The sequence below is a fragment of the Salvelinus sp. IW2-2015 genome, linkage group LG32, assembly GCF_002910315.2.
Source record: "Salvelinus sp. IW2-2015 linkage group LG32, ASM291031v2, whole genome shotgun sequence".
Classification (NCBI taxonomy): domain Eukaryota; kingdom Metazoa; phylum Chordata; class Actinopteri; order Salmoniformes; family Salmonidae; genus Salvelinus; species Salvelinus sp. IW2-2015.
In genome coordinates, this window is record NC_036871.1 from 9,174,523 (window position 1) to 9,193,169 (window position 18,647).

The 18,647-nt window shown below is 42.4% G+C and overlaps 1 protein-coding gene and 1 pseudogene across 1 annotated transcript; both read right to left on the minus strand.

Annotated features, from left to right (window-relative positions):
- Positions 1 to 886: 886 nt before the first annotated feature.
- Positions 887 to 9,402, minus strand: LOC111956345 (ras-related protein Rab-6B-like; annotated as a pseudogene).
- Positions 9,403 to 9,724: 322 nt separating this feature from the next.
- Positions 9,725 to 17,075, minus strand: LOC111956961 (solute carrier organic anion transporter family member 2A1-like). The gene is made up of 10 exons (XM_070436791.1): positions 16,983 to 17,075; positions 16,586 to 16,723; positions 14,363 to 14,515; positions 13,324 to 13,525; positions 12,761 to 12,859; positions 12,353 to 12,495; positions 10,823 to 11,019; positions 10,598 to 10,662; positions 10,355 to 10,478; positions 9,725 to 10,190 (listed from the first exon to the last, which is right to left on the minus strand). The coding sequence occupies exons 1-10, from the start codon at positions 17,073 to 17,075 to the stop codon at positions 10,070 to 10,072; spliced, it is 1,335 nt and encodes a 444-aa protein (XP_070292892.1). The 3' UTR covers positions 9,725 to 10,069.
- Between the last annotated feature and the right edge of the window lie 1,572 nt (positions 17,076 to 18,647).

Sequence of the window (18,647 nt, forward strand, 5' to 3'; positions counted from 1 at the left end):
AATTAGGGTCGGGGCCAATTCTGAATTGAGTTGTGAATTGTTCTTTAATTCCAATTAATTCTTGAATTTCAATTGAATTTCAATGTGCCACACCTTACAGGTCTGCATTTCAAGTAGTTACAGTAGTCTGGAGATATTCTAAGATCTTTTTGTAGGTTTATAATAATTCATCATTCAATTTTGACAGACGAGACCATTTCGCAATGGGTAAGTGTGGATGGTTAGGAAAGTGAAGCCCTTTAATCTTTCATTTATTAATAATTAAACATTATTACATTATTCATACCAGTGAACAAGGACCACTTCTACCGAGGGACGTTCATAACATACATATTACATTATTATATACAGTGCAGTGCAGTACAGTAGAGCTTAATGTGTTTTACCGGGGGGAAAGGAGGAAGGAAGAGGGAGAAGAGGAGAGGGGGGGGGGGGAGGGGAGAGGGGAGGAGAGAGGGAGAGAGGAGGGCGGAGGAGAGAGGGAGAGGGCAGGGAGAGAGAGAGAGGAGGGGGAGAGGGAGGAGAGGAGAGAGGAGAGGAGAGAGGGGGAGGAGAGGGGGAGGAGAGAGGGAGGAGAGAGAGGGGAGGAGAGGGAGAGGAGAGGAGAGGAGGAGAGGGAGGGAGAGAGGGGAGGAGAGGAGAGAGAGAGAGGGAGGAGAGGAGAGGGGGAGGGCTTGTGAAATTCCATTGGTTTTTTTCTTCTTCTTTCACCACAGCACAGGTGTTCTATAAAAGTTGCCCATTGAGAGTGACATATTTTCACAGCTATAGTACTGTAAGTAAGGGTGAATCTATGGTAAATCAACGCCTGTGGGGAATATCAAATGGAACACATTGTTGATATGAGTATGCTATTAATATGCTATAAAACATTCTAAGTTAGTCGAGCCACTCCAGGGTTGTAGGTTTGAGATCGGCGTGCATGCGTGCTGCAGATATTCAGACAGGGCAGCCATCTTGGAAATGGACTTCCCCACTTTTCCCAATTTACGTGTCATTTTTGGTGCTTTCCCTTTTATATAAAAAAATACAAAACATAATGGCGAAAAGAATTCGAGTTTCATTCCATTTCCTCCCTTTTTTCATTTTCTAAAACTTTTTTTTCTCTTTTTTTCCTTCTCTGGCACTTACGTATTGACAAAGTATACACTATTTTACAACTGAAGACTGAAATAACACTTGATTCGTCCAATCAGATATACGGTACGCAGCCCATATCCAATCAGAAAAGTCAACTGGAAGCTAACCAGTAGGAAGCAACACAACAAGCCTATGGTGTGAAGGAAGCTGTCCGACAGCTCTGCATTAACACAAGCACCCACCCTCAGGGACAGTGGGTTCTGCTGGTTTGTCCAGCTTAATGTCAATCACTGGAAAGTATCCAATTAAGGAAAAACTTAGGGAATACATAAAACATTATCTGCATATTCCATTCTTAACCACAAAACTATGGTCCAAAAGAGTCAACAGAGAAGACTATAATGCAACATAATAGACACTCCTCTCAGATCTCTCTCTCTCTCTCTCTCTCTCTCTCTCTCTCGCACACTGTCCTTCATCATGTTTCCCTAGGCACAGGGTGCTACCCTGCTATACCGCCACTAGGGGGCATCCTCTCCCCCTGTCCTATAGAATTCATACCAATCAACTACGTAATATTACTGGTTCACTGCACTGAAGATGTCTGCTTATTTCTACTTATTTCTTTGTGACAGTGCCAGCAACCACAATGAGTTAAATCATTTTTCTCTGCACTGAGTTTCTCTTTGCTGTTCTGGGCCTTGGTTGACAGATTGTTAAGTCACTCAGGGACTCTCTGTTCTAAAGGATACTGCCTTCAGGGTTCGCATCGTCCAAGCTCTCCATCCCAGGTAAGGCTGCTGCAACACGTCGAAACAGCTAGAGATAGAGAGAGGGAGCGAGAAAGGGGGAGAGAGAAAAAGGAAAATACATTGAAAATATATAATTTAATTAACATAAAACTACATCTTAAAAGGAATTTCCACTGCATAAATCTTACACACTATAAAGAAATGGTTCTATATAGTGCCAAATAAATAGTTATTTGGCTTGCAACCACAGCAGAACCCTTTTTGGTGCTATAGGTAACCTTTTTTTGAAAGTTCTATAAAGAACTATGCTCATCAGGTTCTAAGTGGAAACTTTATGGTGCTATAAAGAACCCTTTCCTAAGGTTCTATAAAGAACCATTAAAAAAAAAATCTATATTGTATCTATATTGGTTACAACCCTTTTTGGGGCAATATAGAACCATTATGGGGTTCAACCTCGTAAGTCCTCGGTAGAACCACACAATTTTTTAAATTTGGTTTTAGTAGTGTAAAAATTCCATAGGTTTTACTATTGTGTAAATCAACAAGTTGAATCAGGTATGCTAGCTCTGGGACAACAGTTGGGTCCCTGAGGAGCTTATTGAGAACTACTGACTTAATCAACTGTTCTCAAATTACACAAGGCCATACATGAGTCTTTCATTAACACCATTAATCACAAAACATACAGCTATAACATGTTAAACCATTACACAACAGATTAGACAAACTGGAATGACACTCTCACTCACGGTTGCACAAAAAGAGCAGGGCACAAACCACGCCCAAAAATATTTGAATGATGCCGCCGCCATAATTTAAATTATCACAAAAATTGTAAAGAACCTTTTTTTGAAATGCAAAGAACTACTGAAGGGCTCAAAGGGTTCTTCGGTCAGTATGGTTCCACATAAACTCAGCAAAATAAGAAATGTCCTCTCACTGTGATCTGCGTTTATTTTCAGCAAACTTAACATGTGTAAATATTTGTATGAACATAACAAGATTCAACAACTGAGACATAAACTGAACAAGTTCCACAGAGACATGTGACTTACAAAAATGTAATAATGTGTCCCTGAACAAAGGGCGGTTCAAAATCAAAAGTAACAGTCAGTATCTGGTGTGGCCACCAGCTGCATTAAGTACTGCAGTGCATCTCCTCCTCATGGACAGCACCAGATTTGCCAGTTCTTGCTGTGAGATGTTACTCCACTCTTCCACCAAGGCACCTGCAAGTTCCCGGACATTTCTGGGGGGAATGGCCCTAGCCCTCACCCTCCGATCCAACAGGTCCCAGACGTGCCCAATGGGATTGAGATCCAGGCTCTTCGCTGGCCACGGCAGAACACTGACATTCCTGTCTTGCAGGAAATCACGCACAGAACGAGCAGTATGGCTGGTGGCATTGTCATGCTGGAGGGTCATGTCAGGATGAGCCTGCAGGAAGGGTACCACATGAGGAAGGAGGATGTCTCCCCTGTAACGCACAGCGTTGAGATTGCCTGCAATGACGACAAGCTCAGTCCGATGATGCTGTGACACACCACCCCAGACCATGACGGACCCTCCACCTCCAAATCGATCCCGCTCCAGAGTACAGGCCTCGGTGTAACGCTCATTCCTTTGACGATAAACGCGAATCCGACCATCACCCCTGGTGAGACAAAACTGCGTCTCGTCAGTGAAGAGCACTTTTTGCTAGTCCTGTCTGGTCCAGCGACGGTGGGTTTGTGCCCATAGGCAACGTTGTTGCCGGTGATGTCTGGTGAGGACCTGCCTTACATCAGGCCTACAAGCCCTCAGTCCAGCCTCTCTCAGTCTGAGCACTGATGGAGGGATTGTGCATTCCTGGTGTAACTCGGGCAGTTGTTGTTGCCATCCTGTACCTGTCCCACAGGTGTGATGTTCGAATGTACCGATCCTGTGTAGGTGTTGCTACACGTGGTCTGCCACTGCGAGGATGATCGGCTGTCCGTCCTGTCTCTCTGCAATGCTGTCTTAGGCGTCTCACAGTACGGACATTGCAATTTATTGCCCTGGCCACATCTGCAGTCCTCATGCCTCCTTGCAGCATGCCTAAGACACGTTCACGCAGATGAGCAGGGACCCTGGGCATCTTTCTTTTGGTATTTTTCAGAGTCAGTAGAAAGGCTTCTTTAGTGTCCTACATTTTCATAACTGTGACCTTATTTGCCTACCGTCTGTAAGCTGTTAGTGTCTTAATGACCGTTCCACAGGTGCATGTTCATTAATTGTTAATGGTTCATTGAACAAGCATGGGAAACCCTTTACAATGAAGATCTGTGAAGTTATTTGGATTTTTTACGAATTATCTTTGAAAGACAGGGTCCTGAAAAAGTTTCTTTTTTTTCTGAGTTTAGAACCATCATCTTTCCGCCAAAAAACCTTGAGGAACCCTACTTTTTTAGTGTGTATTCTTGAGTGAGTCAAACTTGAAGCATATAAAGTGCCTAATTAAGAAATTGAAAATGTTTATAGGAAGAATCACCTGTTTGACATTGGTGCCTGTTTTGGCACTAGTTTCGATGAACATCACGTTCAGTTCTTTGGCTCTCTGCTCTCCCTCTTCGATAGTGATTTGCCTGTGGGAGAATCAGACCAAAGCATACATTCAGATGTTAAAGGGGAATACTTTCTAGAAAGTTTGAACAGTTTTTTTTAGAACCAATGGCGTTAAACAATTGATGCATTAAATCAAATCAGGTAACTTATGTTCATCATTTCAATCCATATGTAGTCAATTTTAAAGGATTGAAAAAGTAAAAATAAGGCAGACAAAAGACCCCTTTGATAGGATTATCCAAGTTCAAAGCATTCAAAAACAGATACAGATGTACTATCTGAATTTGATCACTCTTTTGTCGCAGAGAATTTTGCAAACTTGTAGTGTATTTGAGGTTTAAAAGGCTTCTAAAGTTTTTCATTTCCACCTACAAACTTTAGAAGCCACAAAAATGTCCTAACAAAAAAATGTATCAACTCCTATAAAAATGTCCATTCATTATAATCCACATAAAAATTCACATGTCCTGTTGCTGCAGGATTATTTTCCTGCTGTGAGAAACTGGTCAAATTAAGATAGAACACCTGTATACAGCATGTATTCAGTATGTAGGCCTAATATATAAATAACATGTGTACCAGACATAAACGATCACCCACCTCTTCTCCTCCAGGTCTGTCTTGTTGCCCACTAACATGATGATGACATCACTGCCCCTCTCTGTTCGAACGTCGTCAAATCCAACTTACAGGTCTGCTGGAACGAGTTCACGTCTGGGAAGAAATATATCATGTACCTTTTTACTGGATGTTACTGTGTATTACAATGTACGCCATTGTAGGGCACAGTTGTGTGGTGTGTGTGTGTGTGTGTGTGTTGTGTGTGTGTGTGTGTGTGTGTGTGTGTGTGTGTGTGTGTGTTGTGTGTGTGTGTGTGTGTGTGTGTGTGTGTGTGTTGTGTGTGTGTGTGTGTGTGTGTTGTGTGTGTGTGTCTGTGCGCATGCGTGTGTATGTGCATCCATCCGGTTCTGCTCGTCGTGTGAGTTCTGCCACTCACTTGTAATGTCATACACAACCACAGCGACAGTAGAGTCCCGTATGTAGCTGGGGATGAGGCTCCTGAAGCGCTCCTGACCTGCTGTATCCCACAGCTGCAGTCTCACCTAGACCACACAAGCCCACTGAGCTACAGTACTGGCTAAGCAACACTTAAACTACAACAAGCTTTTACAAACATGTTCATAACTTCCTTTCACCATAATCATTTATGAATGACTCATTTACAGTATGCAGAATAGTATAGTATGTATAGTTAGTATGTGTAGTTATGCTAGGACAAATAGGATGCTTTGTACTAGTTAGGGTGCTAGGCCCCTAAAATGTAATAATGTAGTCCATGTTGATCTGTGTTCATTTCAGGTAACTGACAGAGTTTCTTACTGTTCGGGTCCTCCAGGTACATGGTCTTTTATAAGAAGTCAATCCAATGGTCGCCTGTCAAATAAAACAAGAGTAAAGTGATATTCGTATATAATTGTGCAATAAAAGTCCAGTTTGTCACAATAATAGCACACAGGGTACAGTGTGTCACAATAATAGCACACAGGTTACAGTGTATCACGATAATAGCACACAGGGTACAGTGTGTCACAATAATAGCACACAGGGTACAGTGTGTCACAATAATAGCACACAGGTACATAGTGGTCACAATATAGCACACAGGGTACAGTGTGTCACAATACAAGCACACAGGGTACAGTGTGTTCACAATAATAGCACACAGGGTACAGTGTGTCACAATAATAGCACACAGGGTTACAGTGTGTCACAATAAAAGCACACAGGTTACAGTGTGTCACATAATAGCACACAGGTTACAGTGTGTCACAATAATAGCACACAGGTCACTGTGTGTCACAATAATAGCACACAGGTACTGTGTGTCACAATAATAGCACACAGGTTACAGTGTGTCACAATAACAGCCACAGGTTACAGTGTGTCACAATAACAGCACAACAGGTTACAGTGTGTCACAATAATAGCACACAGGTTACTGTGTGTCACAATAACAGCACACAGGTTACAGTGTGTCAACAATAATAGCACACAGGGTAAAGTGTGTTCCCAATAACAGCACACAAGGTTACAGTGTGTCACAATAACAGCACACAGGTTACAGTGTGTCACAATAATAGCACACAGGGTAAAGTGTGTCACCCTCTATCTTTTGTTATTCACAAAGGAAAGGATGTACTGTGATAGATAGGAAACCTAAAAAATATATTTTGTGTGAAGGCCAAGCGCACAAATCTAATCATGTCTATTGTAATTAGATTTGTATTGCCCTTTGTGCTGTAATTCTTGTCCTATCATTTGTTTGTACCAGAACATGACATAAAGCAGCCAGGTCTTACCTGATATGTGTTGTCGAAGCTGTCGTACATAAACCGGGTGATCAGGGATGTCTTCCCCACTGGAAGAGGAACAGAACACAGGGGTGAATATCAAAGTTATTTTCTAAAAAGCTTTATGCACCAATTTTTCACATTTGTGTTTTTTCATCAGAAATGAATGCTTATGGGTACTTTTTTGTGTGTGTACAATTTTACTGGTTTCTGAATTTCTATTCCTAGATTTTAGATGTGTATTAAAATGGGTTTTGTTGCAAAGGGCTATATATAATTTTTTGTTGTTGCTGGAATTGAATATTCGTATATTCAGAGAGAGATAGGTCTCGTCCCAAATGGCACCCTATTCCCTATATAGTGCCCTATTTTAGACCAGAACCCTATTCCCTAATAGTGCCCTACTTTGACAAGAGCCCTATTCCCTATATAGTGCCCTACTTTAGACCAGAGCCCTATTCCCTATATAGTGCCCTATTTTAGACCAGAGCCCTATTCCCTATATAGTGCCCTACTTTCGACCAGAGCCCTATTCCCTATATAGTGCACTACTTTAGACCAGAGTCCTATTCCCTATTATAGTGCCCTATTTTAGACCAGAGCCCAGATCTCATATTACTGTATTGATTAATTTAGTAAAATATATATATATTTTCAACATTGATGTCACAAATGTATCATTTGTACAGTTCTTTATTAAAAAATGTAATTATTTGTCACATTTGACTGTGTAACACCTTGCAGTGCTACTTGTGTCTCTGAGAGACACAAGTAGTTATACAACAAATTGGGACCGTTTGTCTCTCTGAAAAAAACCCCCATCTAGTGTCATTTAATAACCCCATGCCATGAAACCCCAATCTCTTTCAGAAGTTCTTTAAACAAAAAAAAACTTATTTGCCAACATTTCTGAAAATGGTTATACTATATAGTATTTTGGGATGAAACTCTTCATATACATACATACATAAATGTATGTATGCATGCACAAGCACCCTCGCGCGTACACACACGAAACCCACAATCACAGGTACACTGAATGACAGCCTAGTTAGCACCCATTACTCAATGTTCATCACTCACAGCCCAAAACAATATGAGGTTAAGCTAATTGTTAAAACCTGAAGATCTAAAGATTATCAATGGTCTGTGAGTGTTTTAGGGGACACTCATCACAATTAGTAGCCTACAGAAAACAATTGGCAGTGGCCAATACAGGCTTGAAATCAGCACCACGGACAGCTACATAACAGCATACATTATGGAAAGCCACTAGGCTGCTACATACAAATGCAATAACACACATGCACACACAGAAACAAACACACACACATACACGCGCAGGACCATGGACAGCTACATCTCAGCATCCTTTTCTATGGAAAGCCATGACAGCTACCATTACATACACACAAACATACAAGAACATACACTCTCTCTCTCTCTCTCTCTCTCTCTCTCTCTCTCTCTCTCTTTCTCTCTCTCTCTCNTCTCTCTCTCTCTCTCTCTCTCTCTCTCTCTCATACACACACACACGCACGCACACACACACACAAATCCATTATATTATAAATAAACCATTACAATGCCCAAATGTATAGTATTTTACACTTCAATACCATGATCGAGCAGAGGTGGATAGCCACTCCGACTGTCTGATGTCTGACCACGTATTCTAAGAGGTTTATAGAGCTATCGATCTCTAGAGTCTACGCCATATCAACCACGTAAACAGTCATTGTTCTCTAAATTATTTAATTCTTGAATAAATCATCATGTTATGACACTAACAGACCATTCGTGACCATTAGGATATTATGATTTGGAACGGTGAGTCAACGGATTGGAGACAGTGACTGCGAGGTTTATAAAATCGACAGACATCGCCCAACCTGGGTGTGTCCCGAAATGACACATGGGAACTATTTATCTATTTAACCATTTTAAACCGGGGGGGAGGGGGGTAATCATAGCTAATCATATAATAAGTTTAAATGTTGAAGTCTATAGTCAACGATGGAACTGTGATAAATTGTTATTGTAATCTTGAAACGGAGCGAATATTTCTGCCGGCCACTGCACCACATCAAAACATACAAATTCATATATCACGTCGCTTACTGTATCTGTAATACCAATGATGATGAAATACAATGAAACATGATTAAATAGAGAAATTACAAAATAACATCGGTAAAATGCGGAGGATAGCCTACATTGTATTTCATGACGTTTTAGATCGAAGTGGATGACTAATCAGATTTTCTACAGAAACAAAATCGTGACAGGAACCAGTGAATTGGTTGATTGAGTTAACATATGACACAAACTCTCAACACATATACAAAATAGTGAAAACTTTAAAATAGACCAAAGAATACAGTTATGGCCTTCAAGATGCGTTATCATGTTTGGCAACTGATAACCAAGCCTCCGAGGCGTTCCAAAAGACTCAACTCACCGCTCTGTTCTCCTAAAAAGACCAGTTTGAATTTCCTCAGAGGGTTCCCCAAGTCTCCTCCGGCGGACATGGTTACAGCGATAACTCTATCGGATTATAATAGAGCTTTTCTGATCCAGAGGCGTTGGTTCTATCACTATCGGTGTGTCGGGATCCTCCTCTGCTCATAGAATGATGGGAGTGCAGCTCAGCATCGTCCTGTCAATTTAGGATGCGTGTGCGCCTGCGTGACCTCACCTTATTCATCCTCTCACCTTCTTGAATATTATTGCATTTTCTCCCGTTAATTACACAATGTAGAGCTACTCAACAGTAAATTAAGTAACATAATAAAATATTGAAGATTTCAGGTTAGTTTTATATTCAAAAAGACTGTGTTATAAACCACAATATTTTTTTTTTATAGTAATATGACATTCAGATTCATTCACAAATAGTGTCATTGATACACATAAAGACAATGTAAATACTGTACAATAAAACAGTAGTGTATACAGGTTTTCATGATAAGCAAACCAAAAACATTCCTTTATCAAAGTCGCATGTGAGGTTATCAAAAGTCCCTTAAAATAATGGAAGAAACTATGTCAATATTGATTATATTCCAAAATAAAACACGTTCATTGATGATACTACATAATAATAACATTTAGCAGACACTTTTATCCAACGCGACTAAGACAGCTGTCGTTAACAGTGACACATATTCAGTTTAATTGGCCGATGCGGGAATTGAACCTGCAACCTTAGTGTTGCCAGTATTGTGCTCTAACTTGAGCCGTAGGAACCAATGGTCTTGACCCTTTCCCCAGTGGCCCCTCAGGGTCAGTGCTGGCCTCTCACACCGGCACCTCAGGCTCCTTCTCAATACTCAGACAAGGTGTGTGCTGTACTCTCCAGCCTGCCAGAGCTAGCAGCACCAACCCCAGGCACTTATAACCCACCTGCAGCCCAAAGTACCTGGGAGAGAGGACACAGCAAGAACAACATGTACCATATTCAGTATATTCATCATGATAAGTGTCTTTATTTATTCCCAATCTCAATAAAAAAACACTCACAAGGACAACAAGACGTTGTTCTTTGTGACCCCTAATTTGCAAGCACATCAAGTGCGGCCGCACCTGTTCCGAAGGATGTTGTTGTCGTAGTAACCACAGGCGCCCTGTTTATTCCCACAGGCGTGCTTCCACCAGACACAGGAGTAGTCGATGGTCAGCCCAAACACAGCAGGGGCTGGCAGCCAGGCTGAAACATATATGAAATATATTCAGACATTGGATTTTTTGGGGGGACTGGAACATAATGGAAAATGAAGGATAGGGCATTGTTGTCCAGCAATCACATGCGCTTAGAGGCTAACTTACCTAGCATTCTTATCAGCAGGAACTGGACTCCAATTGCAAAAGATTTCTCCTCTTGAAAGACTGTCCTGAAAAACAAATTGAATAAATCATGCATACATATCATCATCATCATCATCATCTTCACCCCACCACCACGATCATCAACACCATAATCATCATCACCACCAGCCCCATCATCAACACCACCATCATCATCATTACCACCACAACCGTCATCACCAGTACCTGAGCACCATCATATAGATGGGGTTGTGGGAGAGGCTGGCAATGAAGCCAGCGAAGGCGATGAGGAGAATGGCAGGCAGGACGAGGTGAGGGCAGCTCTTGGTACAAGAACCTGGGAGGGCCCTACCTATCCCCATACCAGCCGCGCCAGCGGGCACAGCAGACAGAGTGGTCACACAGCTACACATGGTGTAAGTCTAGAGAGGAGAGTAAGGGTACATTATTTTAACAGTATTTTCTTACAGTCTTAAAGGATGTCCCACACTGCATACAGAATTAGGTCAACTGTAAGTGTTGTTATTGTGAAGTGGAAACGTCTAGGAGTAACAACGGCTCAGCCGCGAAGTGGTAGGCCACACAAGCTCACTGAACGGGACCGCCGAGTGCTGAAGCGCGTAGCGCGTATAAATCTTCTGTCCTCGGTTGCAACACTCACTACCGAGTTTCAAACTGCCTCTGGAACCAACATCAGCACAAGAACTGTTCGCCGGGAGCTTCATGAAATGGGTTTCCATGGACGAGCAGCCGCACACAAGCCTAAGATCACCATGCGCAATGCCAAGCATTGGCTTGAGTGGTGTAAAGCTCGCTGCCATTGAACTCTGGAACAGTGGAAATGCGTTCTCTGGCCATTCTCTTCATCATCTGGCAGTCCAACGGACAAATCTGGGTTCGGCAGATGCCAGGAAAACGCTACCTGCCCCAATGCATAGTGCCAACTGTAAAGTTTGGTGGAGGAGGAATAATGGTCTGGGGCTGTTTTTCATGGTTTGGGCTAGGCCCCTTAGTTCCAGTGAAGGGGAACCTTAACACTACACATACAATGACATTCTAGGTGATTCTGTGCTTCCAACTTTGTGGCAAAGGTTTGGGGAAGGGCCTTTCCTGTTTCAGCATGACAATGGCCCCATGCACAAAGTGAGGTCCAAACAGAAAATGTTTGTCGAGATCGGTGTGGAAGAACTTGACTGGCCTGACCTCAACCCCATCGAACACCTTTGGGATGAATTGGACTGCGAGCCAGGCCCAATCGGCCAACATCAGTGCCCGACCCCACTAATTCTCTTGTGGCTGAATGGAAGCAAGTCCCCGCAGAAATGTTCCAACATCTAGTGTAAAGCCTTCCCAGAAGAGTGGAGGCTGTTATAGCAGCAAAGGGGGGGAACAACTCCATATTAAAGTCCATGATTTTGGAATGAGATGTTTCGACGAGCTGTTGTTGTTGGTCATGTAGTGTATATTAACATACACAAGAACATACACACAAACATCGACTTTATCCCTTTAAAGGAACTTACTCTTTAAGAAGTCAATTAAAGAGGTCTCTGAAGAGGTCTCATCTTTCAAAGGGTCACTTTCAGTCTTAGGTGCCTGAAAAAAAGCCAGATAATCAGTCAATACCCTGAAACATTTTGAGAATGAGGATAATCAGTCAATAGCCTGAAACATTTTGAGAATGAGGTATTAGTTATCTCTTGAATCGACTTAGAATAGAATGAACCCAAACCCAGGAAGTGGTTGACCACCTACTTTGGCCTGGGCCGGGACCTTGACCCTGGGGAAGAAGAAGTAGGGGATGGAGGCCAGAGCCAGACATCCAGAGGAGACCAGCAGGCCCATCCACCATGCCCCAACCCAGCGAGGGTCAGACGGAGTTAGGTCCAACGGACTGTCTGGGATGGGAAAGAGGGGGATCAGAGGGATGGGGGAGACAGGGAAGAAGGAGGGGATGGGAGAGAGGGGTGCGAGGGGATGGGGAGAAGGATTGGGATGATGATGGATGGATGGAAGGAGAGGATGGGGGAGAAGAAGAGGGATGGGGTCCAAGAGCAGGGAGAGAAAGGTAGAGATCATTAAATTCATTGCTTCATATTTTGTATACTGTATATGCTCTTCTCATTCTCACAAACGGGATCTAACAGTTGAGCAGTGACTTACCTAAACCTGTCTTGTCCACATCGACATAGATTCGGAGCATCATGGAACCCAGGAGGTACCCAAAGGCTGGCCCAAACACAGAGATGGAGAAAAGGATGGCTAGAACACAGAAAAACTAAATCATGACTTAAATTCCAATCAGGTGAAACTTGAAATATTCTCCTCACCAGGACCAGATTCAATGAAGCCCCATAAATGATTTAATTGATCATATCCTCAGATCAAATCAAAATCATTTAAATCTAACAAATGTTTCAATTAACAGTTTGTCTGGTTCTCCTGCCAGAAACATATTTGTATTTTTTATTTAACCTTAATTTAACTAGACAAGTGAGTTAAGAACAAATTATTATTTACAATGACGGCCTACCCCGGCCAAACCCTCCCCTAACCCGGACGACACTGGGCCAATTGTACGCCGCCCTATGGGTCTCCCGATCGCGGCCGGTTGTGATACAGCCTGGGATCGAACCTGGGTCTGTAGTGACGCCTCTAGCACTGATCCCTGATCATAACAGATTCAAGTAAAGCAGCACTCAGGCAGCACTGTAGCAGTATCTTACCAATGTAAAGAGCTGAATTCCCAGGCTCAGCAAAGTCATCTATGTAGGAGATGCCAAAGGGCTGGATGGGCACCGAGCCAATGCCAAACAGCACCTGGGCAGCTGCCATGGTCAGCCACTGGGTCCGCACCTCAGAGGGGTCCCCACCGCCCCCCTGTCTGCACACTTCAGGGGCAGAGGAATTCTCCCTTGGAACACACGTGTCCCATGACCCACCGGCTAAAAGCACATTCATATATATATTTCTGTGTGGTGATCAGTTCAGTCACGTTGAGAAACATGCATTGAGCCTTATTATTACTTGTGCCAACCTATGAAGTACAAAAACTAAAAAAAAAATACACTCAGTGTACAAAACATAAAGGACACCTTAATATTGAGTTGCACCCCCCCTCGGTTACCCAGAAGTACAATTATCTCACTAAAGTTTTTCCTTTCCTGTTTTACTTCTGGGGGGAATGCAGTTAACAATTGTGAATTCGTGAGGAAGGAAACTTCCTCGTGAACAGAAACTCTCACCCAAACACCTCTCTTTAAACACCGTGTTTATCATGGCCAAGAATCACATTCATGAATTTTTGCAATACAGACAATTTTTACTTTGTAGCTGTGGAATCTAGTGGAAACCGTCCACACACAGGCTTGAAAATCACTGGACCATTTCACACACCGCCTTCGCCCAATCCTGATTCGTCCACATTTTTTTTTTTTACCAAACCAGGAACTAAATACTGCTGCTCGTATTCACATAATTCTATGTGAGCCTTGACAGATTCTCACTGTTTCATCTGTCCATGAGAGATTAATTGAAATATAATTAAATTGATAAAAGTGTTGATAAAATCTAACTTAACATTTTATACATCAAGATTTTCTCTAAAGTGTACTATCTCGAGCCAGCCAGACACAATTAGACCTGTATTCATAATCAAATTGGTTTCATGGACTTCCTGCACTGTAATGCATTGAATTTTGGCAAAACTGCACTGTAATATATTGAGAGTAATATATAGGGTTTTGTCTTCTTACCAGCTGACATAAAGTGGTACTGGTAGGGCCTGGACAGGAAGTGAGGTAGGGCCAAGGTGGCAGTAGCACAGGACATGAGCAGCCCCCCAAAGCCAATGAAACGAGGCCGGTTGACCCGGCTCCCAAAGTAACTGACAAACACCACCAGCACCATGTTCCCCATCTGTAGGACACAGTCACAGCCCAGCGGACATTCAGTTGAAGTCGGAAGTTTACATACACCTTAGCCAAATACATTTAAACTCAGTTTTTCACAATTCCTGACATTTAATCCTAGTAACAATTCCCTGTCTTAGGTCAGTTAGGATCACCACTTTATTTGAAGAATGTGAAATGTCAGAATAATAGTAGAGAGAATGATTAATTTCAGCTTTTATTTCTTTCATCACATTCCCAGTGGGTCAGAAGTTTACATACACTCAATTAGTATTTGGTAGCATTGCCTTTAAATTGTTTAACTTGGGTCAAACCTTCCACAAGCCTTCCACAAGCTTCCCACAATAAGTTGGGTGAATTTTGGCCCATTCCTCCTGATAGAGTTGGTGTAACTGAGTCAGGTTTGTAGGCCTCCTTGCTCGCACATGTTTTTTCAGTTCTGCCCACACATTTTCTATAGGATTGAGGTCAGGGCTTTGTGATGGCCACTCCAATACCTTGACTTCGTTGTCCTTAAGCCATTTTGCCACAACTTTGGAAGTATGCTTGGGGTCATTGTCCATTTGGAAGACCCATTTGCGACCAAGCTTTAACTTCCTGACWGATGTCTTGAGATGTTGCTTCAATATATCCACATAATTTTCCTGCCTCATGATGCCATCTATTTTGTGAAGTGCACCAGTCCCTCCTGCAGCAAAGCACCCCCACAACATGATGCTGCCACCCCCGTGCTTCACGGTTGGGATGGTGTTCTTCGGCTTGCAAGCGTCCCCTTTTTCCTCCAAACATAACGATTGTCATTATGGCCAAACAGTTCCATTTTTGTTACATCAGACCAGAGGACATTTCTCCAAAAAGTACGATCTTTGTCCCCATGTGCAGTTGCAAACCGTAGTCTGGCTTTTTTTAATGGTGGTTTGGAGCAGTGGCTTCTTCCTTGCTGAGCGGCCTTTCAGGTTATGTCGATATAGGACTCGTTTACTGTTGATATAGATACTTTTGTACCTGTTTCCTACAGCATCTTCATAAGGTCCTTTGCTGTTGTTCTGGGATTGATTCGCACTTTTCGCAACAAAGTACGTTAATCTCTAGGAGACAGAATACGTCTCCTTCCTGAGTGGAATGGCGGCTGCGTGGTCCCATGGTGTTTATACTTGCGTACTATTGTTTGTACAGATGATAGTGGTACCTTCAGGCGTTTGAAAATTGCTCCCAAGGATGAACCAGACTTGTGGAGGTCTACAACTTTTTTTCGGAAGTCTTGGCTGATTTCTTTTGATTATCCCATGATGTCAAGCAAAGAGGCACTGAGTTTGAAGGTAGGCCTTGAAATACATCCACAGGTACACCTCCAATTGACTCAAATGATGCCAATTAGTCTATCAGAAGCGTCTAAAGCCATGACATAATTTTCTGGAATTTTCCAAGCTGTTTAAAGGCACTGTCAACTTAGTGTATGAAAACTTCTGACCCACTGGAATTGTGATACAGTGAATTATAAGTGAAATAATCTGTCTGTAAACAATTGTCGGAAAAATGACTTGTGTCATGCACAAAGTAGATGTCCTAACCGACTTGCCAAAACTACAGTTTGTTAACAAGAAATTTGTGGAGTGGTTGAAAAACGAGTTTTAATGACTCCAACCTAAGGGTATGTAATCTTCCAACTTCAACTGTAACTGGTTGGACTGTCATTTCAGCCAGATTAAGGTTGTAAACTGGTTGTAATTATGTCATTTCAATCAGCCATGCCTGCTGGGAGAGTGGTAGAACAGGAGAGTGACCCTTCTAAAGTGAGAATGGAGCACTACATAATATGTTACAATAAATTCCTTTTTTATTTAATAGAATTTTAAAGAATGTGACTTCAAAGTGGCTCTTATATCTGTGTATTGACACTATATTTCCCATTTACTTTTGACGTATCTATACTGTCATACATATGTATTAAAAAATACATTCTTTAGTGATTTCAAGTATTGTTGTACTCATCCAGGCTATATAGAAGTGCTGGAGTGCATTGACAGTTGTACATGCAGGTGGTTATCCCAGTGGAGACCAGCAGGGGCTGCTGTACCTCGTGCAGAGAGGAGACGGTGCCCATAGACATGCTGTTGAAACCGAAGCGACGTTCAATGGTGGTGATGCAGCTCTTGAAGTAGGCACTGTGCAGCAACTGGGTGAGCTGGAGCAGACTGTGACACAGCACAAATATCTATGTGTGTGTGTTGGGGGGGGGGGGGGGGGAGTAGTCGCATGGTAAAGAGGGAAATAGGGGAGGAGAGAGACAGAGGGAGGATCAGAGACCGAGAGAGGAATAGGGGATGAAAAGAGAGATGTTGGAAGGAAGAGAGAGAGAGATAGAGAGGGAGAGAGAGAGAGAGAGAGCAGACATAACTCAAACTGTCAGCCCACAGCAAAGAAGATATTCTCTGCTACTGCTACTACCTGAATCCCATCAGTCATGGAGTTACCTGCAGATGTTCTCTTGGTACTTGGAGGTCTTCACTGCTTATAGACGTTCTCTGTGTACCAATAGTAAGTCTGTAGGCACTGAAAACCCACATGGCATTCTTTGTCCTTGTGTGTTCTGTTTTTTCTCTGGTAACCTTTGTTCTACCTCATGTCTTGCTGTGACTAAAGAATGAGGGGAAACTGTTTTTGATCTCGACTTTGAGCCTAAGTATAGAACGTTTGCAGTCCGTGCAACAAGTGGGATCTTGAAGCAATATTTGTGTTGATCTTCAAAGTCGTTTCCCTCACCCCAAAACACTAGCACTTTTCCTAATTTTTTCCCCTTTATTCTTGTTGGACAATTGAATCAGTCACTTCAAAACTGCTTGCTTGCTTAATGGACATTTTAGTTTTGAATCAAATTGGTCAGCAGAGTTAAGCTGCAGATATAAATTAAAGGGATGTTCAACTCCAACATCAAAGTTTGTCAGATGTTTACAGACCTCAGATAAGTCCACGTCCCAGGCCATCTGTTTTGTAGATCAAACTATACGCCACATTTCAAAGTGAATGGAAAATATAAGCACCATGCAATTTACAGACGTGCTTATCTTTTACATGTATTTGGTATTGAGGGATAGGCCTGTAGCCGGATCTGCACAGCTGATGTCACGAACTCATCTAGAGATTCTAACATTTTTGAGACGTAGAAACATCTGAGAATGTACCAGGATGCATTCATACATACCTTTATGTTACAAGATGGTTTTGACTTCTCTTTTTTCTCCTCCTCCATTCTGACAGCTGGCAATGTTCACTCACCCCAACAGCGGGAAACAATCCAAACTTCCAAGCTTCTTGTCTACTGCGTGTGAGAGTGTGTGTGTGGATGTCACGGTGGAATCGTGGTGTGCATGTGCGTTGGGTGGTCACAACAAATTCTTCGAGTTAACCCTTAGATGCCTCCGAGAACAAAAAGTCACTTCCCAAACAACACCTGGACAGGAAAGTGATAAAACGTCCAATGTGTCAGAGAGTACAGAAACAGAGAGTTGTCGCAAGCACATGGTAACATCTGAGTCAGTAATTGGCCGAATGGGTTTCCCCCCCCCCCACGGATTGGCATGACTGCCTTTGGCTTTAAAAAATGTGAGCAAAGCAACTCCGATCAAATCCCGGGAAGGTACATGTTTAGCTAACTGTATGGCCCAACCTGGAGTGTTGTACATTCTGGTCTAAGATCTGATGGACATTCTGGTCTACACCCAACAGAAGAATGGCTTAACATCAGAGAACATCCAGAGAACTTGATCCTTCAAAGGTCATTCAACATAAGGTACTTTAGTGTTGTAGTGGTTCAATAAGAAACAGTTTGAGCTGCAGTAAATCATGTTGTACGCTGGGCGTGGGAAGACCTTAGGTTATGTTGTAGGGATGTATGCTCTTGGTCTTACCATTTGCAGTATCGATATCATAATATACTCATTATGGAAGCAGATTCATGCCAAAAACGATTTGGATTTGGATTTAATTACAGTAGACTCGGCTTCTTTCAATTGATTCATAATTGCATAACATGTACGCACACTCATAAACTAAATTCAGAGCATTCAATCTTCCACTTTACCCTCTGAAAGCACCCGATTAGCAAAGAAAAATCTAGAAATGCAACAGCGTTATACAAA

What these genes read in the sequence shown, in the direction of transcription:
- LOC111956961 (XM_070436791.1), bottom strand. Translation starts at nt 17,075, where the DNA reads ATGTGGGTTTTCAGTGCCTACAGACTTACTATTGGTACACAGAGAACG. An exon ending in TACCAAGAGAACATCTGCAG is followed by an intron (nt 16,724 to 16,982) that starts GTAACTCCATGA and finishes ACACACACATAG; the next exon opens with ATATTTGTGCTGTGTCACAG. An exon ending in TGTGGACAAGACAGGTTTAG is followed by an intron (nt 12,496 to 12,760) that starts GTAAGTCACTGC and finishes TTCCCATCCCAG; the next exon opens with ACAGTCCGTTGGACCTAACT.